We start from the raw sequence: 25,275 nt of genomic DNA, 5'->3' as shown, positions 1-25,275 counted from the left end.
AATCTTATTTCTCATTTCGACTTAATAATTTTGTCCAGAAGTCTCATGAATATGTTAATTCAACATAGATGCAAACTCCTGAATATTAGTTATTCAATCATAATCCACTCGAAAGCAAGGGTACAACTTTTTTGAAGGTTTCATTCTGTCACCATGTATACAAAGGACAATGCCCAGAATCACCCATGAATGTAAGATAAAGATATACTATTTAGGGATAGATTATAGACCTCAGATCAAGAGTCAAGACTAACAACACCGTTTAAGTAACAAGTACTTTGAAAATACCAAATAACATAGACGTTTGTGTTCGACTCTTACTAAGTTACAGGCTCAAGGTTGAACAAGCTTGTCTTGGTCTAAATCATTCATCCCTTGTGCTGTTCTTGAGCCATTCTAGGTACTGTGGACTGCCACCAACTATGGGAATGGCAATCACTTCAGGAACACTGCAAAAAACAACCAAGACAAGGATCAAAATAATCCATGCACTCTTTTCACGCATAAGACCAAGCATGAATGTTTAGAAACCACAGGCTCACGGACTGGTAGAAAGTGAAGTGGGATTATTGCGGTCTGAATGTGGGATCATTCTCATCACAAACACATAACTATTCACGAAAAATCTGTCTTCCTCCTAAAACCACTTTTAACATTGGAAACAGATTTCAAAAGGATGATCTATGCCAGGTTTGTCTAACTTTTGCAGAAAATAAGATGGTCGAATATTAAATGACAAGTTAAAAACTTAGAAGCAACTTGATGTCTTATAATTGGAAGAAGAAAAAAAAAAAAAAAGCAAAGATGCAAGGACTTACTCATATTCATGGTTGGCCTTCACGTGCTCCGTAAGAGCTTCTAAAAGGGATTCCCTGGTCTTGATTATAAGCAGCTCTTCAGAATCGGTCTGTATCTGTTAACAAAAAAAAACAAAAAGCAAAATTACTCTTAGAAAACAACACCGACACATATAGTGTACGGGGGCAGAGCCAATTAGGTTCATCCAAACCTCTTTGAACGGAAAATTATGCTGTTTATACATGATAGATTATTTTTTTATGTATATATAGTAGATGTTGAATCCCCTTTGACTTGTTTGTGTGTTTTTTACTTTTTCATATTTTAAACCCTTCTAGTGAAACTCCTGCCACTGACTTACCTCTCCTTGCCACTCGTAAACGGATTCTACACCTGCAAACACAGCATATCAATTCACTTATACATCCACAAGCTTCTTGATGTACTAGTCATAACTGTAACATGTTAACTTGGAGAACAAGACTTCTGAGGAGACCAACTAATCTAATAATTTTAGCTTCAATTTGAGTAACTCCGCAACCAAGAAGACTCCTATATATGTAAGGGAATGCTGAGGGAGACATACACGGTTAAAATGCACTTTGGGGTGTTTTGCCAGACATAGGTTAGTAAATATTGAAGCAGTGTCACAAACAGAAACAAACAAAAAGCTAGTTGATACGCCTTTCTTTTACAAAATACATAACTGTGCAGATGCCCCTGGATAGAGCCGGTTTATAGAAATCAGTACCAATTACCAAAACCTACAGTTTATATCCCTTCAAACCCCAAAAATTCTTCCAGGATCTCAATAAGGTTCAAACACTGGAACAGAGTATAGTCAAAAGCACGCAACAGTACAGGCAGTAAACAAGAGAAACGGCAATATATTCGAGTTGTATATGCAAATTGCTTCATGCAAGTGATAAAGAATCAAAATACTTAAAAAGTTAATGGTTACGTACATTTGAAGGAATCAATTAAGTTCAAGCGCAAAGTGTTTAGTAGAAAATGATGTGAAATTAGCACTCTTCTAATTCAATTTACGACAACAAGAGAGAACCACACTTTCCCAAGAACATCAGTATTAGCAAAATGTTGAACTGAAGTTGAATTCCTGAGGTCTAAACATGCAAATGATGGTAAAGATACTTTCAGAGATGGATCATTCGTTCAGTGCAAGACAAAAACATGAAGGTTACTTTGTCTAGTTAGAGAATTGATAAGGAGTTGTGCTCGCCTGGTACTCGATTAACACATGCTGCAAGTTTCTCCTTGACTATGCTTCCTGCCAGTTTCTTACCTGCAAATTCGTCAGAATCCAAGATCATGATGCTAAAGTTCCATCAATAGCATCAGAAATCACAGAGATTATATAAAAGTAATCAAAAAGATTCATCAAATATTTGTGGAAAATTATACTGAAACCATCTTTACATAACATGTTTAAATTAGTACACTCGGAAAGAAAATAAATATTGCTTCAGACTATTGGCACTTCCATACAAGCCGAATAGAATAGTGCAGATTCTCCCCTTTTTTGTTCAGATAATGACTGACATTCACAAATTTAAAGAGCTTGGATCCAAAGAAGTTACTCTAAGGGTGTGTTCAATAATTTTTCAGTTTTCCACGTTCGGGTGGTCAAAATATTTGAAAACATTTTCTCTGGGAAACTAGTTTCCTTAAAAATAAGAAAAATGACTTCCCTAATAAAAGTATGGAAAACAAGTTCCACAAGTAGTATTCCACATTGATCGTGTCCTCCCACCCTCCATCGGACCTCACCTTCACCACTCTCTTAGATCATATACAAATGCTTTTAGGATAATACTTTTTGCTTACATACCGAACACAAGAAAATAAGTAAGAAATTCACTTATTACCGAACACACCCTAACTATCCTTCAAAATATTCTATCTAAGAATACACTAAAAGCAAACCAGAGAGAACCAGCAAAGGAAAAAACATATATGTGATCCCCAGACTAAGCGATCACCATGAATCAAGTTCAAGTGCAAACAAAACTCAACAGTCCAAACAGAGATCATAATTCAGCTAGGACCCTCAACAAGATTACAATTTCACTGAAAAATTCACAAAAAAAACAATCATCCAGAGATAATAAAATCAAATGCCAAACCTACAAAAAAGAGAGATAAAACAAACCCAATTCTTTGTTAGGAACAGTGACATAAACAACAATGCTTGGAACAATCTTGCTGCTAGCTTCCATTCTTATTCTACTAACACTTGTACTTCGTCTTTCACCACCTAATTTCGACCTGAAAATGTCAAAACAAAACCAACCCCAGATATTATTTTTCTCTAAAACCCCACAAACCAATCTCAAAATTCTGATGAGAAATCACAAGAGAAATGAAAAATTACCGCAAAAGAGGGGCAAAGGAAAGTGAATGAGCAAAACCTGTATTAGTAAAAGGGACAGAGAGATTAGAAAGACCAAAAGTAAGAACACAAAAAGCCCCCACTATGGGCAATTTCCGACGGAATAAATTCGATGATGCTATTAACGCCATTGATATTTGTTCTGCTTTTTATAGTATTTGCTTATTTTCTTGATTAAAGCCATTGTTAACCAATAAGCAAAGAATTGTTGAAAGCCTGAAACTTTCTAGAGAAGATCAAATTTGGGCTTTTTAGTTTTTGAATCCAATAAAAAATGAGGGCCTCTCTGAAATTGGGATGGGCTGAGGGGGGACAGTGGTCATCAACGGAGTTTTTTTAAGGGAAAAATTATGCGGTTAATTAAATTTATATTAAATAATTATTTATTATAACTATAGTTTGATATACTTATTACTTACGACTAATATTATACATTAATTATGTAGGCTGACTTCGAGTTTGTATACTTAGTCACATTTGTATATATATAATTGGTCAGGATATGCAAATACACATGTATTATATACAATTATTTATTTGATATACATAAACAATTCATATCTCTTCTCCTTCTCCCAAAATCTCGCTCGCCTTTCTCTTCCCTCTTCCAATCTCGCTTGCCATATATACAAATGCATATGTATGATATACAATTATCTAACCGATATACATATATAATTCACAACTCTCTCACTTTCTGCCCTCTCTCGTTCACCTTTCTCTCAATCTCGTTTGCCTCTCTCCTCTCTCACCCAAAATCTCTTGTCATATATACGAATACATATGTATAATCTACAATTATCAAACCGATATACATATACAATTTACCTCTTTCTCACTCTTCTTCCTCTCTCGTTCGCCTCTCTCCTCCCTCTCGATCACTTCTCTCCTTTCTCTCCCAATCTCGCTCGTTTCTCCGCTCCCTCTCCCAATCTTGCTTGCCATATATACAAATGCATATATATAATATACAATTATCTAACTGATATACATTATACATTTCACCTTTATCCCACTCTCTGCCCTCTTTCGCTCGCCTCCCTCCTCCTTCTCCCAATATCTCTTATATGAATACATATGTGTAATATACAATTATCTAACTGATATACATATATAATTCACCTCTCTCCCATTCTTCTCTCCCAGTCTCTCTCGCCTCTATCCTCCCTATAAAATGTAGCTACAAATTTTAATTATCCATCTATAGTTATGAAGAGTAATTAAGCTATTTTGGAGTGGCTATATGTAGAAGTTTCTCTTTTTCTTAATGAGTTCTTTTTAGAAGGCTTTGATTTCGAAAGATGACATGATGGACTAAAGTTTAATTTTGTTAGGTAATTTATCGAATGAAGTGAACATCAAAATGATTCTGGCTTTGCTAAAAAAGTTCATGGCAAAAATCAATCAGAATGAATACCATAATGATTTGAAGAATATTTTGAGTAAATTATTTTACTTTTTTATATAAAAATGTAAGATCAATATTGTGTTTGTAAGATTAAGCAATATATAAATACTACTAATTTTTCAAGCTTTTTGCTTTATTGTGCATATGAGGCCCCTGTGGAATTGGGTTGGGCTTGTTAAGAGCCTCATCAAATTCTCTCTCTGAAAATGAAAAAATTATATCAACGACGATAATAATATAAAAAGAAAATTAAAATTTTATCGATCAAATGTAGTTTTATCGCAAATATAGAATGGTGCAGTTTTTATCTTCTTTTTTTCTGATTTAATTTTTTCCAAATAGTTTCTTTTTCTCGAAAACACTTGTTTTTTTTTTAAAAAAAAATAATAATCTATGTTTGAAATTGAAATTTTTTAAGTTTGTACATGTCGAGATTAAAAGTAGTCCCCTTATGGTTTTTGTCCTTTTTAACTTGTTTTTTTTTAATTCTATTAAACTTTATAAAATCGTTGACCAAGATTTTAAAATGGGAAAATTCCAAATATATGAACGTTTTGTTTGACATATAGAGTAGATGCATGTAGCTTGATCTATTACTTAACAGTAAAATAGATCTCAAAAAAAAAAAAATTAATTCAAGTGTCAAGTAGAAATAAAATTTAATTACCAGAAAGAAAAAAAAAACAAAATCGGAGATAAATTTAAATGTTAAATTATATGTATCGAGTTTGGACTTTTTTTTTTATCATAATTTATTTTTATTTATCATTAGAGTTTATCATAATTTATTTTTATAATTGACCATTTTGAAATTTACATGCAATCACTATAAAAGTTGTCCTCTTGCTCATTTATTCATTATTTTAAAATCATAACTTATTATTAAATCGAAATATATAGTTTAACTCATTAAAATAATTTCATTAATAAAACCACTAAATTTTGAATTAATTGACTTATGGAAAGGACTAACGAATCTATATTTTAAGTCAATATTAACAAGTGATTAAATTCGTACAAAATCGACGTGTATTCCAAATCTACCAATTAAAATCTATTAAACACATAGAGCATCTTGATAGCCATATACCTGTAAACTTTAACTTTTAAATTATAAATTAATTAGGTTGGATTATTTAGCTGGAAAATGTCCAATAATGACAAGAATCCCCTAATTTTGAGCAAATAAAACTACTTTTTTCTTCGTGTACGGTGAAAGATCGCGATAAAGTTCTAAGTAATTATTTATCCTTAATCAACGATGTTCGATTTGAATTATGAGAATAAAATTTATCTGGTAAGAAATACTTTATTTCGAAACTCAATCTTTTAAAGATAAAGTTGAATCAATTATCAATTGAAAATGTATATTGAATTAGGCCACAGAATAAATATCAAAGTAGGCAGTGGCCGGTGTATATTGAATTTTTTGTTAGCGCTATCGTCATTTTAACATAAGCAACACGTCGGTCTCTCTCCCCAGGACGGCGATTTTACATACTACACATATGTGTTTCATAAGAAATCTCAATACAAATATAAATCAATCAAGATTCAAAATGGATTTAAAGACATTTTTTTTAATGCAAATACAAATTAATCAAATCTTAAAACAGATATTAGAGTTAAACTTCGTAACGAGATCCCAAAAACAAATACCAAACACCACACCCAAAAAAAAGCTTTTGTTTAATTTTATTTTCCCAAACAAGTGGTCCCTTCTTCACTCCCAAATGAAACCAAACGCAAACAGCACGAATTTTTATATAAAAAGACATAATTTGGAAGTAAGAGAAGAAGCTTTAATAATCCAATACTGATTTGTTTAGTGTTTAGTAGAATGTAATTCACCAATAAAACTTTGAAGACATGTCCCTTCGTGGAATTAATTTATTCGTACCGTGAAATTATTTTATTTCGTATTTAACTTGACACTAAAAATATAATTGATATTTAGAATAGTTAATCTAACATACACTAATTCAGACATATACGCATCGATATTACCATTAATATCGTTTGTATATGTATAGTATATAGTATTTTGAATAAACTATCATTAGAAAAAAAAACATTAAAGTAGAGTTTTTATGTTTTGTTTAAATTTGAATTTTCCTCGTTTTTTATATTTCACATTATTAATTTTTATAGAGAAGATAATGATCATCAAAATAATTCACGCATATGTGGTTATAAAAGCTGATGGTGTGATCTTCTATTATCACATTACTAGAATTTCCACGAAATAGACATTTTTGTGTTACATGCAGAACCCCCCATGTCCTACTAAAATTAACATTATTTACCAATAATTTATTTCTATTTATTCATGTGAAAAATTTATTCCAAGATTTTGATAAACTTTCTTACTTTACAAAATGCATTTTTTTAAAAATATTGAATGATATGGCATGTTTTTTAAATAGGTTTCTCCGATAAGGATAAAATAAATTGCAATCACAAAATAGATAAATTGCTAAAAATTTAATTTTATGTATTAGTAGTATATTTGTCGAATGTAGGAGGATTTAGACCTCTTTATGATATATATGATCACCATGTAGAATGTAATAAATGCAATGTGTTTGATGTCTTGATCTCTTTACGAATATCTCAGAAGTTTATGAGATATTTGAGAAATTATATATGTCTTAATTGATCGCTCTCTTTGTGAATTCTCAAATATTTGATATGACTATAACGAATACGTGTCACTTTAATAGGCGTGATTCGTGAGCTGTAATTTAGAATAAAATAACCTTCAAAATATCCTAAAGAACCATAGTGTCAGGGATAGATTGTTATTCGTTCGCTAAAGTCCTATATCAAATTCGATAAAATCTCAATGTCTACGACGTATTTCTATTTGAGGCTATAAATCAAGCCCCACGTATACGCATAGATTAGAATTTAGATGAAGACTATATTGTTTTATTTCAATTCCATAAAGACTATATATTTGGGAGATTTTGCAACTGAAATCTGAAATATATCATCTCATTTTGTCTTTAATATATTTGGATTGTTTCATAACAACCAAAAAGAAAATTCATGTACACTCTTATATCAATTTTTTTATTTGGCAGATAAAGGTTGAGTGGTGCAAAATCCAATGAGTCGTGATTAAATTTGCAATCAAGGTTTTCAATTTATATTATTTCACCTTGTTCACCTATATATTGATTCCATGTTTTTATTTGAGACTATGAATTAAATTTAGACACGTTATACTTATAAGGTGATAAATTATTTTGCGATCTATAAAAAATAATTTAAACTGTGTTATTAAATTCATCTTTCACATATATTTTATTTCAAATTCGTAAAATCTATTTTCGAACCGTATATCAAAAATTAATCTCAGTATATAATAACCTTCTTAAATTCCGTCTTTAATATATTTGGTATTTAGTACCTAAAATATTAAAAACAAAGTCATGTGAGATAGTCACTCTTGTGTCGATTTTTTAGTTAAAAAATGGTTGGCATATAAAGGAATCCAATGAGTATAGGGTTTTAATTGCAAATCAAGGGCTCACTATCTCAAGTAAAATAGTTTTTTTTTTAAGTCCCATGAGATTGTCCTTGATGGTCCTTATACATTTAATGTTTTTAAATTACCCCTGTTAATCATTTTATCACATTAATACAAAATTGCACGATATTACGGAGAGAAGTGTTGAAAACACGTTTAAATTTAGCTTGAATTATTAGTTTTATCTTCGAATTATTGACAGCCTTAAAAATATTCGTATACTTGACTAACTCAACTTAATTACACCCTTGATCTGTTACATGACATAACAAGTGATTACAAACTCTTGCTAGGAGCGAGGGATTTTTAATAAAACACCGAAAGAAATGTTGAGAATATCCCTAATCTTGACGAGAATATGGGAGTGCATGTATTTCACCTGTGTGACAAGAACATAGATGCACTTAAATTCAGTTAGTCAAGTAGAAAGATGTTTTTAGGATTGTTTTGAGACGAAACTAATAATTCAATCAGGATTACATTTATAATTCAAATCGATTCACGAGATCTATAAAAACTATCAAAGTCGTTGAATATTATATAATGAATATACGAATTTTAGTGTTCATCACCCATGAAAATGGGGGGACATGGCTCTTGCTAGGAGTCACCTTATGATATGTTTGGTACAACATGACTTTCTGACAATTTAATGCAGGCAACTAGGACCAAATGGCCACTATAGACAACTCAAATAAATCTAGGGGCTTTATCGAAATAAATATTATTTCCTCCGTTTCAAAATGAACAGTTTAGTTTGACTTCATATGAAGTTTAAGAAAATAAAGAAGATTTTTTAAAATTTTGTGGTCTTAAATTAAAATTATGTCAAATATATAAAATTGACCTTTAATCTTGTGGCTTTAGACATGTCACGAGAAAAACTGAAATTAAAATGTTACAAGAAAAATGAAAGAGATCATTCTTTTTAAATAAGCTAAAAATGAAATAAAATCATTCTTTTTTAAACGGATGGAAGTATTTTTTTTATGAAAATTCATATAAAATGAATAGAGATCATTAAGAAGTTTACTTTGTTACTAATCTAACTAAAATCTTTAACTAATTTAGTACATTCTTGAAAAATCGTAGTACACAATTAGTAATTATTAAGTATGAACTTGACAATCAATCTTAGTTTGCCAGCTTTGTTCTTTTCTAAAATTTGTCAAGAAAATAGTTCACACCTAACACGACATAAATATATCACACACTTAATAAATAAGTGTTGTTTTTTTTAAAATATTTCAAAAGTTATTTGGATTGAAAATGAACATATTAAAATGAGTTAATTTATAAATAAATTAACTATTGACCCGCAAATTGACCCAGAATATGTTTAAAATGGGTCCATGACCCAATCCACTCAACTCTTAGGGCCCGTTTGGATGGGCTTAATAAAAGCAGCTTTAAAAAAGTACTTTTGAAAGTGCTGAAACTTATTTTTAAAATAAGCAGTTATGCGTTTGGATAAAAGTGCTGAAGTTAAAAAAAAAGTTGTTGATGTGTTTGGCAAATAAGTGCTGATAAACAGTTTTTTAAATCAAAATGTCTGAAATACCCTTAAAAGCTGTTAACATAGTAAAAGTTAATTAATTTATATTTTACAGCCATAAATAATTATATTTTGCTATCATTCACATATTTCTTTCTCATCACAAATTATTTATAAGAGGAATATAAACTTATTATAGATTTTAAAGATATATAATTTGAATAGATTAAAGAACGACTTAAGATTTTATTTTAGTTTCATCCATAGGTAATAATAATTGTCTATCATTCACATATTTCTTTATTATCACAAATTATTTATAAGAGGAATATAAATTTTTATTTAAGTTATATATGCAACTTATTTTACATTTTAATAATATATAATTTGAATAGATCATTTGAAAGATTTAAGATTTATTTTATTTTCATTCATTAGTAATAGTAATTGTCTATCATCCACACGTGAAAAGGGAAAAATAGAAGAAAGAGATGTTAGGGTTATGTGGGTAATTTGGAGATTGTATAAAAATATTAAGGGCAAAAGGGTAAAAATGTGGTCAACTTAAAACAGCTTATAAGCTGGGGAAAAAAAAGCACCCCTACCCCAGCTTTTAACTTTTGGCTTAAAATAAGTTTTTTTTTAACTTAAAATAAGCTGTTTTGAGTATTGCCAAACAGCTAAATAAGTCAAAAACCAGCTTTTAAGTCAGTTTGACCAGCTTTTAAGCTGAGCCAAACAGGCTCTTACTCTTTTTTTTCCCTTTCTTTTACCTCTTCTCGGAGCTTTCACGATTTAGCTTTTCTTGATAACTCGAATATATAAGTTTATAATTAAAAGTGAAGGGTGTTTTATATTCGAACAACTTCCTCTTTTCACTCAATTTTTAATAAGTAGAAGCTTTTACGTTTTTTGCTCTCTTGATAACTCAAATACTCAAGTTTATAATTAAAAGTAAAATATGTTTACTATCCGAACAATTTTCTTTTGTCACTCAACTCTTACTAAGTTTTAATTACTGATTTCTTTATATTATGATTATATATATAATATATCAACTGAAAAAGAAATAGACAAGTTCTATGGGTCAATCTAGATTTCTTATCAGTTAACATTTAAATGAATTGATTAAGTAGGTTCAAATAGATCGACTTAATAAAATAAATAAGTTATTAATCCGTTCATAAACATATTGGGCAGGTCAAGAATTTGCTGTTTCTTTTAATTAAAAAAGTTGATGATGTTATTGAATTATAATTGATCACGTGTTAAAAAATGTTTTTGCGAAATCACTGTTAACAATAATGACATGAATGAGTCTTTTCTTTAACGACAAGATAAGTAATCCAAACTTTTAGCTGATGACATAAATAAATATTTTCTAAAAATTTAATAACATATTTCAGCCTCTTTTTTTTAACTCATAAATTTTAAATTTTCGTAATATATTTTTAAAAACTAAAAGAAATTATAGATATTAGGATATGGTCCAAAAAATAAAATTAGAGCACAATTTATGTGGTGAATGCATGACTACAATTTATATTCGTCTTTAGACAAACATATTTATTTCAACAAAATAAAGACTGAAAAAACAAGTCTTAAAATGAGGGTCCTCACTCTTAATTTTATCTTCTCTTTAAAGCAAAAATAAAAAAAATAAAAAAAAGTAGTCATGTGATAACTCATTGAGAACTGCATTGTTTCCTGACATGTTGCATTAGAGAGAATTTTGGGACATTGAAACTTTTTTTAAAAAAAATTATATGTAAATAAAATATATAACTTATATACGTGGTTGATGTAAAATAAAATAAATCGATCGTAGCAGGTAATTTATCTTATTTTTAATATCTTAAATTTCATATTGTAAGAATTTGTATATATATATATATTTGAAAAATTACATAAATATTCAATTTAAAATATCATAATTTCTAAAATTTTCAATCATTTAAAATATTACAAAAGTCACTTCTCAGATACATTTTATTTCGTCTCAGATACAGTCTATCCCCTTTCGAATACATTCATATCCTTCTCGGATAGATCTTTACCCTTTTGGATATATCGTTATCCCCTCTCGTAATACATCTCTTTCATTAAATAATGTATCATTTGCAATGTATTAAAAATTCAAGGAACGTATCAAGAATTCAATTTTTTTATAATTGAAGAAACATTTGAAATAGAATATGATTAACCCCCAAATGTATGATATTTAGAAGCTTGCGTAATTCAAGTTCGTGCTGAGTAGGGTTCATAGAGTAACTTATTAAGCCCTTTATTAATTAAGGGAAAAAAGCACTTTTATCGTATGATATTCTTTGATATTGATATACGTAGATATCTTTTCGACAAGTTGATAGTATTAAAATATTTATACTGAAATAAAAAAGGGTCAAATATGAAAAGTTGAAATAATAATATTCCAAAGTAGAATTTGAGGGAAAAGGGTTAGAAACTTGTGTATTAAAAAGCCCCTTTTTACAAGTCTGTTTTAGGCATATGCTTGAGATAACTTGTTGATAAATAAAGCATCAAGAATCCAAGGTTAAAATTAATTTTATCTTCAAACAAAAAAATATTTGTACTTTTTACCGTTTGAATTATTATATCATTACGACTTTTAAGAGGGGTGGAATTTAATTTTTTTCTTTTTGGGTCAACAATATTGTTATTTTGTGACTCCCAAGAAAAAATAGAAGGGGGAAATGATAATATTTTGGTCATATAAAAGTGTTTGAACATTTTATTAAGAGATGATTACATTAAATAGTGAAGTGTATGGCTCATGACTTAACAATTTAATTCGTCTAAATTGATCTGTTTTTATTTTATAGAAATAAAAAGGTAAAATTAAAATGCCGAATGTAATGTCGTCGTGGATAAAATTGTTATTTTTTTTCTTTAAATTAGAGGTTTTGGTTTGCGTAGAAAAAAATACTTAATAGATGACATTATCATCAATTTGGATATTAGACCCTATCTGATATAACTTTGAATTAGTTAAATTTTAATACGAGTAGTAACGAATATTATATTTTAAGAAAATAGAATTCAACTTAGGCATATGACACTCTTATTACTCTATGTCCTTTTTCCACCCAAAGTTGAATAAATCGTGGACTATATTACATAGTGAAAGCATCAATTGAATAACGAGTTTAGGTCTCCTAAACGAATATTGATTTGTTCGGTTTGCAGATAAAATTATCTCGTCAATATGATTTTTGGTTAATTTATTTTATTTAAGAGGTAGATAAAATAATTTTAAATTTGATAAGATATTCAAAAATCAGAATTAAGTTTGAGATGAGAATTTTATCGCGTTTGATTGACCGTATAAGTTTATCCCTGGACTATTAACTAAATAACATTATAAATTTCAAGATTAATTCTCAGATATTGTCTTACTATATCTCACCTATCAAACATTCTATATAGTGTGTAACTTTATCTTATGGTTAAAATGATATATATTGGTGAGGTGATTTATGAGTATGTTACATGCACTCCCCTCTGTTCACTATTAATTGTCATATTGTGCTTTTCGAAAGTCAATTTAATTAATTTTCAAAGTTAAATTAGATTACATTCATTCAATATTTTAAATAAAAAATAGATATTTTAAAATTACACAAAAAATATTATAAATTTTAATTTTTTACATATTAATATAATAAAAAAATATAAATATTAACCAAATTCTTATAATTTGACTCTAAAAGAAAAATCACAAAAAACTAAAATTGGATGGAGATAGTACATCATTGTAAGTGATTTTACTTAAAAAGTGAAGAAAGATCAAATAAGTGTAACAATATTTTACTTAAAGAAAAAAACTCCATATATAACCTATTTAGATCATATATTAATGTAACACTATATCAAGTATATTACTATATTTTTCTTTGACAACTTTTTTCATTTTTTAATGAATCAATAATTGTTTTATTATATATAATAGTACAAAATAATTTAACATTTGAGTTTAAATAGATTATTACAGTACAACTTTAATTAAGTATTTAAACATGAATGTATTACTTTGACCAACTAGTTTATTTGACCTTTATTTCAAGCTTATTGTTTCGATTCCTAAATAAAATTGTTCTTTCTAAAATAATAGACTATTTATTGACTAATAATAAAAAATAATTGCAAAATTAAGGTATGATGGGTTTAATCAGTCGGCTCCTAGAAGGCATCAAGTAATAGACGGATTGAATTGAATTTGAAGAGAAGAAAGTTATTTACATCGAGATGAGTTAAAATATGAATTATAATTGAATTTACATAATTCTTACTATTTCTCATTATTTTATTTATTATTTTATACTTATTTAGTATTTAGTATTATTATTATTAGGATTATATAACATATATTATAAGAAAATTTCTAAATTTAAAATATATATTACTTCGTCCGTCTATTTTTATTTGTCATGTTGCGTTTTAAGTCAATTTGACTAATTTTTAAATTTAAATTAGATTATATTAATTATATATTTTAAATAAAAAAATTAGATATTCAAAAACTATAAAGAGTACTATAAATTGTAATTTTTTGCATATCAATATAATGAAAAAATAAATCGTAAAATATTAATCAAATTTTTTATCGTTTGACTCTATAAAAAAAATTCATGACAAAAAAACGGACCAAGGAACAATATCTTTTCTAATGAGTTGAAATGAATTGTGCATTAATGAATTGAGCTAGTACGTAAAGACTGGTCAATAACTTTGCTAAATTTAATCAAATTGCATACTAATTTTATCGATTCAACTTAAAATTACTTTGATCGGTGAATTGTGAAGTGTTGATCCTTAAGTGGTGTCATTTCCTTTATATAATATTCAAATATTTTTGTCTACATCTTAGACGATCTAAGATAAAAATTAAAAAAAAAACAATTTTTAATATGAATAATTTAAAAATAGTACATAGTCATTTAAAAGGGCATAAATTAAAAGGATTTCACTTCACCAAACGTTCAAGCATTTATTTACGTTCGATAAGATAGGTCATAATACAAAATGTACACTTTTAATATATAATATTACAACAGATAATTTGAAACAGACGAATAAAATAGTTAACCATGAAAGATGGCTAGGCTAGTTAACATAACAAGCAAAATACAAGTTATACTTGAGGTGACTGATAATCATCTAGATTGTCTGCTTAATCACAATTTTAAACTGTCCTAATCACCTTTGCTGAATAATATGTGTATGAATGATAGTGGTAGTTTCTAATTACCAACATAACGAGTGTTTCAGTGAAGTAGTAAGTAATCGGAAATCTCTGATTCGAAATCCTTCTAAATATGCAATTATTTTTATTAGAAAATATTTTACTTTTTAATATGAAATTTTCTAACGTAAATTTATATTTAATTCAATTTTAATGTGATTACGAAACACTAATAAGTGAGAAACTATATTAGTAGGGCCATTAGGTAACGCTCCCAAAAGCAACAAAAAGCAAAAGGTTATTTCTTTTAGTGATAACTTTGGTCAGTATAAAGACCTTTCCTTTAATAGTCCAACATTATAAATTACATTTTCTACATCTTTCGAATATATCGATGCATTTGCAAAACATACACGATTTACACGACTAGCCATTATCTCATGGAATCCTATAAAAGAAATATTCTTTTTTTAAAAAAAAAATTATTTTGTTGCTTCGTTTATATTTTATCACGATAATTTATTTTTTATTAAAAATTTTAATATCAAACGGATATAGTTTAATTGTGTACAATTAATTTATCCTATGATCGATATAAGATAGGAATTAGATAATGTATGATTAACAATCGATTTATGATATTTAGTTTACGAGTTCTGTATCATAATATTATTGAATTTTGTTGAGCTGAGTAGAAGGGTTAGTTATACCCTTAAGTATGATCAATTTATATTATATAGTTAGAAATATTTGTATTAGAAGTTGATAGGATTCTCTTTTATAGTAGGTTGATGTGCCTCAATTGTTAATTGGATTCCTTTTAAGCATTTATTGTTGGCTCGTTTTCAAAAAATATGTGGCTGTCTATTGTCAAATCAATAATATTTTTTTTATAAAAAAAATCCAATTTTTTTTCTTCTTGCAAAATATGTCTTTTTCTTATATTTCATTTTTTTTTAAAATATAGTTACGTGTAAATTGTGATGTACCATTATTCAATAATCATAATAATATACATAAAAGAAATCCTACAAGCAAAAGAAAATTACAACGACAATGTAATTTTCAGAGTAATCGTGAGACTACGAAGAGAAGATAAATTTTTATGGAATAAAGAGATTGTTTTCAAATATTATTTAAAGAAAATAATTGAATAAAATAGAATTGGAGAGAAGGAAAATTTTATATTTTAAAGCCATGCACTTTGTGAATATAAAATAAAGAAGAAAAATACTATACTAAATGTAGAAAGAAGTTAAAGCTTATCCTACCAAACAAAAATAAGTGTAGGACAATCTTGACTATTTATTTCTCAGGAAAAAAAATTAACAAATAGAGAAAAGAGATAATTTAGAGATAATAATATATCTTTTTCTTGTTACTTTTTTTAATTTACATATATAGTACAAAGGCATTTTCACACATTGTGAGCCAATAAATATTGTGATTTGTGAGTGAGGTAGTTGGACCACATCAAATTCATTAGAATTGACAGACACTTTGTGCAAAAAACTTCATTAGAGGAACAAATTAAGACTTTTACTAATATAATTAGATGGGCCAAATTAGGGATAATACATAAGTACCTCTCAATTTATGCTCGAAATCTTATATTATACCAAGGTTTTATTATTTTCTTGAACTTATTTTATTAATAATTTTCTACCATTTAAGGGCCCAATGTTAAAGAATGACAAAAGTCCCACATCGATGATTAATGAGATGGGTGGACTCTTTATAAGGCTTGGGCAATCCTCCTCCCTTTGAGCTAGCTTTTGGAGTGTGAGTTAGGCCTAAGACCTAATTTCACATAGTATAAGTGTGTCTCCATTTTCCCGACAAAATTGTGATGAAACACCTACATAAACAAATGAAAATGCCCAAGTCTATTTTTTTTTTTTTTTTTTTTTGCAAAAAACTATATTTTCATCTTTAACCATATTAAGTGATAAAAAAAATTCATAATTTTTTTTTAACTTCAAAAACCGTCAAAAACAATCAATCGATACAAAGAGATTTGATAATATAATTCTTTTCTATTTAATTTTACCTTGTTTTCTTCCTAACATTCTTCAATATTCGTTGTATTTTTTTAAAAAGATTAATTAGAGTTAACAATCGATACAAAGAGATTTGATAATATAATTCTTTTCTATTTAATTTTACCTTGTTTTCTTCCTAACATTCTTCAATATTCGTTGTATTTTTTTAAAAAGATTAATTAGAGTTAACAACGAGATCAATAAAATGATGCTATATGTACTAAAATCATACGTAAATATAAAAATGTTATTATTTACTTTCATTTATTTTGTCACTATAATTTTATTATGTATATTACATCAAGTAAAATCTTATTGATTACTAGGAATGGATTCACTTACTAAAATTTAAATTAAAAAAATTTAAAACTACAAAAAAAACATTTTTTTTTAATTTTATCCCAAAGTTTATGTCATGTATCTTAATCAATGACTTAGTGGTTGAGACATGAGAATTAACACATGGAAATTTCACTACAACTAGTGTGAAACTATCAATAATTATGTTCTGGCAGACATAATTATTTTGTCAATTGAAATTACATTTGTGCATTTGATAACTAAGATGGTTGTATAATACATATTATTAAGGGAACCCTTAAGCCTTATTTGGTGTTTGAAATAATAAATTGCTGTATATGTGAATATTTGTAAAGTAAATATGCTTGTACCTTCAATATGATTTACAATTATAGAATCACATTTAATAAAGTTAAAAAAATTTATTTTGTTTCATGGAAAATTAATATATTGGTGAGCGAGAGTGAAAGAAAAGTCAAGAGAGTATTAAATGATTCAGCTAATACACCACTCAATAATTACTAATCTGATATTGTATGAATTGATATGTTCTTAGTTGACTAGCGGATTATGATATATAAAAAAACAATATCAGATATGTCAAAACTAAGCATAATTATTCGACTTATCTATCTAACAAACAACTCCAATGGTCATACATTAATTTAAAATTTAGTCAGATTCTAATAAAATTATTGAACATCGAGTGAGAAATTTAATAAAGAACAAAAAAGGTTGATAACGCGACAAGCTAATTGAAACGCTTATATGCTAATTTCATTTTCATGTAACATCAAATACTAAAAAGAAGTCTTATACCATGTATAATAATCATTTGAATGGATTTATTTGTTTGTTGATTGAAAATTTAGTTTAAGAAACAAAAATATTTTCTATTTCGTAATAGTCAGTTTGATTTGATTCGGTTTTATGTATTATTAGTTTGATTTTTTGTTTTTAAATATTTTAAGTGAATAAGATATTTTTATCGATTTTTGGTTTATCAATTTTAGTCCTTAACGATTTGGTTTCCGATTTAATCAATAAGAAAATACTTATAAAACATTTATATCACTTTTTTAATAAATGTGATGTGAGAATACATTTTTGTAACTTTACAAATGCTCATAAAATAGAAACAATAAAAACAAATATGAAAAAAACTATACAAGTGTAACACAAAGAGAAATTAAAAAGAACAGGCTTCTTATTTTAGATTTTAACGTTTTGTAAAATGTGAAATTGTATACTCAAAGTCATTGTGAAATGTGAATTGAAGGCTAAAGGACAAAAACAATAACCAATAAGATATTGAAATTAATATATAATATTTATATACAAGTTATCGATTTACCTAATAACCCAATATTAAAAACCAATATCAAACTGATAATCCAATAATTTTCTTATAAAATCATTAACCTAATATCCCAATAACAATAAATCAATAACACTTTTATCAGTTCGATTTATCGATCGATTCGATTTTTACATACCCCTCCCATCCACCCATAAAAACAAAAAAAAAAAAATTGGCATTGCTCATTTCATTTATAGAGTTGATAAAATTATACTCTCTTCATTTTAATTTATTTATTTTATTTTAATTAAAACGTCTTAAATTAAAACATATTAAATTTTATCAATCTTTTTAATATTATTAATTTTAGACATATCAGGTAAAAAGTTAAAAATTTTAATGAAATAATTATGTAGTAACATGCAACGGGGGACTATTTTCGTTGGTTGAATGAGAATTTAGTGAGGAAATTGATATTTCTGACAATTAAAATAGACCTCTATTCATAAAAATAATAATAATAAATAAAAGAATAGAGCGTATATTAGGGGAAATAAATTTGTTTTTAAAGTAAAAAAAAGATATAAAATCCAAAAAAAAAAAAAAGTAATGTGAAAATTAGTACTGCCACATATATTATAAAATTGCAGTTTTCTACTGAAACGGTACATAACCATTTGCCAGCCCACTACACTTTTAATGCCACGTGGCAATACCCCCAAGCAACAAGACAAATTTTACAGCCAATACGTCCTTTTCTACATTTTTTATTTACTATATTACCCTTTACTTGTTACAAATTTACCAACTCTTTGTTAAATTATGCCATTTTCCTTTTCTTTTCTTTTTGGTTGCAAAAATAAAGAGTTTATTTAGGTTGGACTAAATTAACATGTTAAAAATTATAATTACGAAAATAAGATAGATATAAGATATCATATATAAATCTATTTAAAATTTAGAATTTATTATTCTGAATATAAAATAAATATGTAGATGATTCTATATAAATATAAAATTGGTGATTCTAAATATAAGATAAATTATTGATGATGTATACTCACTCCGATCCATTTAAGTTGTCATGTGTATAAGAATAATTAACATTTAAATAAAACAGATTTCATATTATTCTCTCTATTTTCAAATTAGTTAAATTATTTCGCATTTTTTGAAGAAGAGAAGATATAAATTAAATGTAACTTTAATTTTTTATCCTTATTAATTATTATCAAATTTATGATTAAATAACTAAATAATATTACTCATAATAATTAAAAATCAATACTAATTAATGAAGTAAACTTGGAAGAATGTTATAAAAATAATCTTGAAGATTGAACAATTAAGTTACTTTTGAAAAATGAAAAATATAAAATATCTAAACAACTTAATTAATTTGAAATGGAGAGAGTATCTTTTGAGTTGATGGATTTTTAAAAGACAAAATGACATCATGACAAGTAAAATGAATCGAATAACATATAATCTAAACTTGCAAATAATATAATATTTGAGTTAATTCAAATGCACTTCGAAGAAAAACTTTATCTTGTGTATCAAACGATTGAATATTAGAGTCACAATCTTTTTTTCTGTCTCATTTTATTGGATATTTACCGCCTCTATAACCGTTGATTCTGATTATGATAATTAAAACCTAAATAAGTATACGAATTTATCGAACATTCTTATATCTCTGCTAATATAAATCCTGATTTGTTAAGACAGCTAATTATATGACATTTTTATTTTTATTTTTTATGGCATGAAAATAAAAACTTATATAGTAATTCTCTAATTATGTTTTACTAAAGAAGAAAACATAAAAAGGTTCAGTAAAATTAAGCAAATTCTATTTAGAACCAAAATATTTGTTCTTATAATAGTGCTATCAAATATATTTCCTCAAATGCAATCATTATATCTTCTGCTTAATTATAAAATTCAAACACTGATATAATAATATTCTTACCAAAAATAGAAGGATAATTGTATCTTTGTTATTTTCCAACACTAGAGAACTTATTTATTAGTAAACTGTTAATTGTATTGTAAATTCATAGTGTGAAATATTAAATGGTAAAAAAATTTAAGTTAATAAAAGGTAATTAAAAGTCAAATTATGTATCTAGTTTCCACAGTATCTTTTATTTTTTGATATAAACATTAATGTTTTAAAACAAAAAAAAAAAAGATACTCCATTACAATACCAAGTTGCAAAATAATAAGCCGTGTAAAATAAATAACTGTTTTTATTTTTTCTATATACATAATATATACATAATATACCGCTAATGTGAAAATATTTTATACTAACGTATCATCAAATGATATTTACTGGTCTTTTTTTTTTTTAAATCAATGAGAAGTCTTGATATTATATTTTATAAAACTCAACCGATGACTAAACATATATGTTCACTTTTAAAATATCCAACTATAACAAACTAAATAAAAATGACGAAATGTTACAAAAGATTATTTATCTTTGATGATGTGTATTATAGTTAAATTTTTTCTTTGATTAATCTTGTCAAATGATGTATTTCCTTTTTATATAGTGGAATCGATAAAATTTCTTTTTAATCAAAGATCTTCATTTCGTGAATTCTACGTGACATAAATATTAATTAGTTTGATATTAATACAAAAATGACGTAATAGATGATTAAAAAAAATAATAGAAGAGAGAGTAAAAGTGTATATAGAGTATATACGTATATATACAGAGTGTATATTGTCTTCCAAATATGCTTATGGCATAAATGTGTATACATTTCTCTTTACATTTTTTCCCCCACTTGTTCGTGTCTATATTTTCGCCACCCCCATTTCTCATTTTCTTCCATTGTTGCCCCCTTCCCCCATCTCTTTCTCTCTCTAAATGCCCTAAAAATCCAATATAAAACACACCCTTTTCTTCTCCATAGCCGCTATATCTCATCTCAGTCTTATCACTCTTCTTCATCCACATCTAGTCAACAATCAGTCACTCAAAACAGAGGCGAATCTAACAACAACTACACAGATCATCTTTTTCTTCTTATCCTCTTCAAAATCCATTCTTTTTCAAGAAAATCGGTTCAGATTTGAAAAATGTTTTGTTAAAAAACACAGTTTTGATTTTTTTTTTTGTTGATAGAGTTAAAAAACGAATCTTTTTTTGTTGATTGAAAGATAAAAGTGTTTTTTGAGGTATTTCAATGGCACCCAGTATGGATTGTGCAGTTTCCAGCCTTTTGTGTGCTGAAGACAACAGTAGCATTTTTTGCAATGAGGACGATGATGTCGGATTTGGGTTTGTAGAGGAAGTTGTGGGGGAAGATATATGGTATCCTAGGATTCATCGAAATGGTCAAGAAAACAGGAAGTTGTTTAATGGAGAGGAGTTTTATACTGGTGTACCATTGCAGAGTGATGAGTGTTTAGTTTTGATGATTGAAAAAGAATGTGAACATATGCCTGCTGTTGATTATCTTGAAAGATTGAGAAATGGGGATTTGGATATTGGGGCTAGAGATGAGATTCTTGATTGGATTTCTAAGGTTTGGTTCATGAATCTTATAGATGGTCTTTATTTTCAGATGATCGGATTCATCGAAAAATGTTGCCGGGTGCGTTTAGATCCTTCAAAAGTAATGCATTTTTGGAGGATCCGATACGAGTGTGGCAACAATTTTGGAGAATCGGAGCAATATAATGATTTAATTAATGGAAATCGGTTCTTAATAACTTAGATTAATTAGATTTCAAGTTATTAGATTCCTAAACAGTGAACTGGAGTATTTAATAAGGGAGTTTCAATGATGTAAATTTTTTCTTGGTTCAAAAGGGGAGGTTGATTTTATGTCATAATTATCTTTAGGAGGTTTTAGTTTGGGATGTGTGTGTGGGGTGGGGGGAAGGGGGTGGGGTGAATGATTCTTGTTTTGTTTACTTTATCATGGTTAAACTTTTTGCTAATACATTCACACAAAACATGAATGGGGTTTGTGGGGGATCCTTTTGGTGTTTTGTTTAATTGTCATCTAACACTGATATGTTAAATGAGTTTGTGTAGGATTTCACTTTTTATGTTTTGGATCTTTTTTTCCTGTTTCACCAACTCTTAGCTGTCTAGTACATGATTTATTTTACCTCTTCACTTGTTTTGATATGCTTCTTGTGTTTCACACTGTTGATATGTGATTGATTTTCAGTTACTCATTGTGTTTATTATTGTTTGAGTTAATTATCGAGTAAATCTAACGGTGGATCGGTTCTTGCAGGTTCATTCACAGTTCAATTTTGGTCCAATGTGTGCATATTTGGCTGTTAACTATCTTGATAGATTCCTTTCTGCTTATGACTTGCCTGTAAGTTCTTTGATTACTGAATTTGGTAGTATTTGCTTTGTGTTTAGTTCCATTCAATCACATTGCTTATAAGTTGTAACATCTGTTGTTTGTTTTCCACAGAAGGAAAAGGCTTGGATGATGCAGTTACTTGGCGTAGCTTGTCTGTCGATTGCTGCCAAAATGGAGGAGACTGATGTTCCTCTGTCTCTAGATTTACAGGTGAATTTTTTCGTAAGTACATTCGTGGGCTTATACGTGGGATTGCATTAGTTATGTTGTTGCTGATTGTGAATTTGCGATGATGAATTGATCGACAGGGAGGGGATGCAAAGTTTGTATTTGAAGCTAAAACAATACAGAGAATGGAGCTACTTGTGTTAACCACATTGAAATGGAGAATGCAGGCTATCACCCCATTCTCTTACATAGATTATTTCATCAAGAAGATAAATAATAGCAATCAAATATCTTCGATCAATAAATCAGTTGAACTCATACTAAGCACACTAAAAGGTGAAAAACACAATTTGATCTTGAGACACTTATGATCTTGATTTGTGCTTGTTTGATGGACTAACTTTTGGATTCAATGCACAGGCATTAACTTCTTGGAATTCAAGCCTTCTGTGATTGCAGCAGCAGTAGCAATCTCATTTGCAGTAAAAACTGAGACATTAGACAGTGAGAAAGCACTATCTGCTCTAGTTCAGCATGTACAAAAGGTAAACATAGTGGTCCTAATAAAAACTCATTAGTAGTACAAAACTTGATCATTTCCATGTTGATTGTCTTACAACAATACTAAAGTTTTGATCTTTACTCTAAACTTTGCAGGATAAAGTGCTGAAGTGTGTTGAACTGATTCAAGCATTGTCATTAGCAAGTGACTTTGTTAAAGTTCCAATTGCTTCTTCAATCCCATCTGTTCCTCAGAGTCCAATTGGTGTGTTGGATGCAGCATGTTTAAGTTACACAAGTGATGGCTCAGGGGTTGAGTCGCGGTCTAATTCATCGCATAATAGTCCAGTGAAGAGGAGAAAGCTAAATACTTAAAAGATGGATGAGATATTAAGTGGAAAGAAGGCCTTTTGTCAAGTTATTATGATATAGTTGAATGAGAGTTTTGGTGTGATCTTTTGAGAATTACAATGCACCCCACAAACACATAACTTCAAAATAAAGAAAGTTTAGGAAATATTATGAAGAAAATGAATACATATAATGGTGGTGGTGGGGGAAAAGAGATTATTGAGGAGTTGGATTATTTTTGGTGGTTGGAGATTGAAGAAAAGATATATAGACAAAAGGTTTCATTCCATTAACAATATATATAAAATAAAAAAAAAGTTAAGTTGGAGCTGTTAAATATTAGACTTCTTGACAGCTAAAGAAGCCAAGATTAATTAGGCAACAAATTAGAATGCAAAAAAAAAAAAAAAGCAACTCTTATGATCTTGTTTTTGCTTTTGAGTTTATTATAGATAAAAGTTTGTTTAGCCTTTGAGGGCTTTGTATTTGTTTTTAGAGTTTAAAAAAAGTTTTTAAAAAGTAAAAAATAAAAAAGAGCAGAGTAATTAAGTGATGGAAGGTGAAAAACCAAGAGAGAAATTTTGAGTTGTTTAATTTTATTTGTTGTTATGTGCACTTTTGCATTATGTATATACTTTTATGGCTTCTTTATGAAATTCTAAACTATACAAGTTCAGTAATATTACATTTTGTTGCTAATTCTATACAATATATATATATATATATATATATTATATATATATATATATATATATATATATATATATACTGTATAATCAAATCTTTTACATTATTCAATCAAATCACCTAAGATGTGTTGGGCCATGATAACTCAAAAATACTCTTATTAGTGTGATATTGGTCTATTTTAGATGAAATCATCTTTTCTTTTAAAGGATTCACATTATTGTTAATAGTATTCAATACTTTATATGTAGAATATTTTTTTTCCTTTTCAATTTGACAAGGTATCCTCTTGAGTTCAACTCACATTAAAAGAGGGATTAGTAACTTGAAAAATACACCACTTTACTAAAGGTGCGGCTTGAACGATAGAGTGTATACAAATTTTAATCCTGCTTCGAGAGGTAGAGTAGTTGTTTTCGATAACATCCAAAAACAAAATAACGATAAAATACTGAAAAAAATATGATAAAATCATTCTGAGAAAAGAAATAATAATGACACTGAAAAATGTGATGATCAAAATATAATACTACAAATACTACGTCTACTATCTACTAACCTTGTATATTAATTCATATCATTTGTAACCTCCTATCTGAAGTAACGTCCCGATCAAACGGAAAATTAAAATCTTTCAAAATGGAAAAGACCAAAATAGCCTCCTGGCATATACTTTTTTGTGGAGCACATGTGATGAGTCCTTGTTTGACTGCTTGTCTGGTTGGAC

At 27.8% G+C, this 25,275-nt stretch overlaps 2 protein-coding genes across 2 annotated transcripts; one reads left to right on the top strand and one right to left on the bottom strand.

Annotated features, from left to right (window-relative positions):
• Positions 1-65: 65 nt before the first annotated feature.
• On the bottom strand, positions 66-3,482 carry LOC101249071 (protein CutA, chloroplastic). Its single transcript, XM_004237928.5, has 6 exons — positions 3,191-3,482; positions 2,969-3,084; positions 2,039-2,101; positions 1,160-1,191; positions 819-913; positions 66-449 (listed from the first exon to the last, which is right to left on the bottom strand). The coding sequence occupies exons 1-6, from the start codon at positions 3,337-3,339 to the stop codon at positions 365-367; spliced, it is 540 nt and encodes a 179-aa protein (XP_004237976.2). The 5' UTR covers positions 3,340-3,482; the 3' UTR covers positions 66-364.
• A 17,816-nt stretch (positions 3,483-21,298) lies between these two features.
• On the top strand, positions 21,299-24,541 carry LOC101248769 (cyclin-D2-1). The gene is made up of 6 exons (XM_004237927.5): positions 21,299-22,040; positions 22,764-22,850; positions 22,953-23,051; positions 23,150-23,345; positions 23,430-23,554; positions 23,667-24,541. The coding sequence occupies exons 1-6, from the start codon at positions 21,699-21,701 to the stop codon at positions 23,883-23,885; spliced, it is 1,068 nt and encodes a 355-aa protein (XP_004237975.2). The 5' UTR covers positions 21,299-21,698; the 3' UTR covers positions 23,886-24,541.
• Positions 24,542-25,275: the final 734 nt, after the last annotated feature.

Source organism: Solanum lycopersicum, chromosome 4 (assembly GCF_036512215.1).
Source record: "Solanum lycopersicum chromosome 4, SLM_r2.1".
Lineage (NCBI taxonomy): Eukaryota > Viridiplantae > Streptophyta > Magnoliopsida > Solanales > Solanaceae > Solanum > Solanum lycopersicum.
Note: the sequence above shows the minus strand (reverse complement) of the source record. Positions and strands in the feature narration are given on the sequence as shown.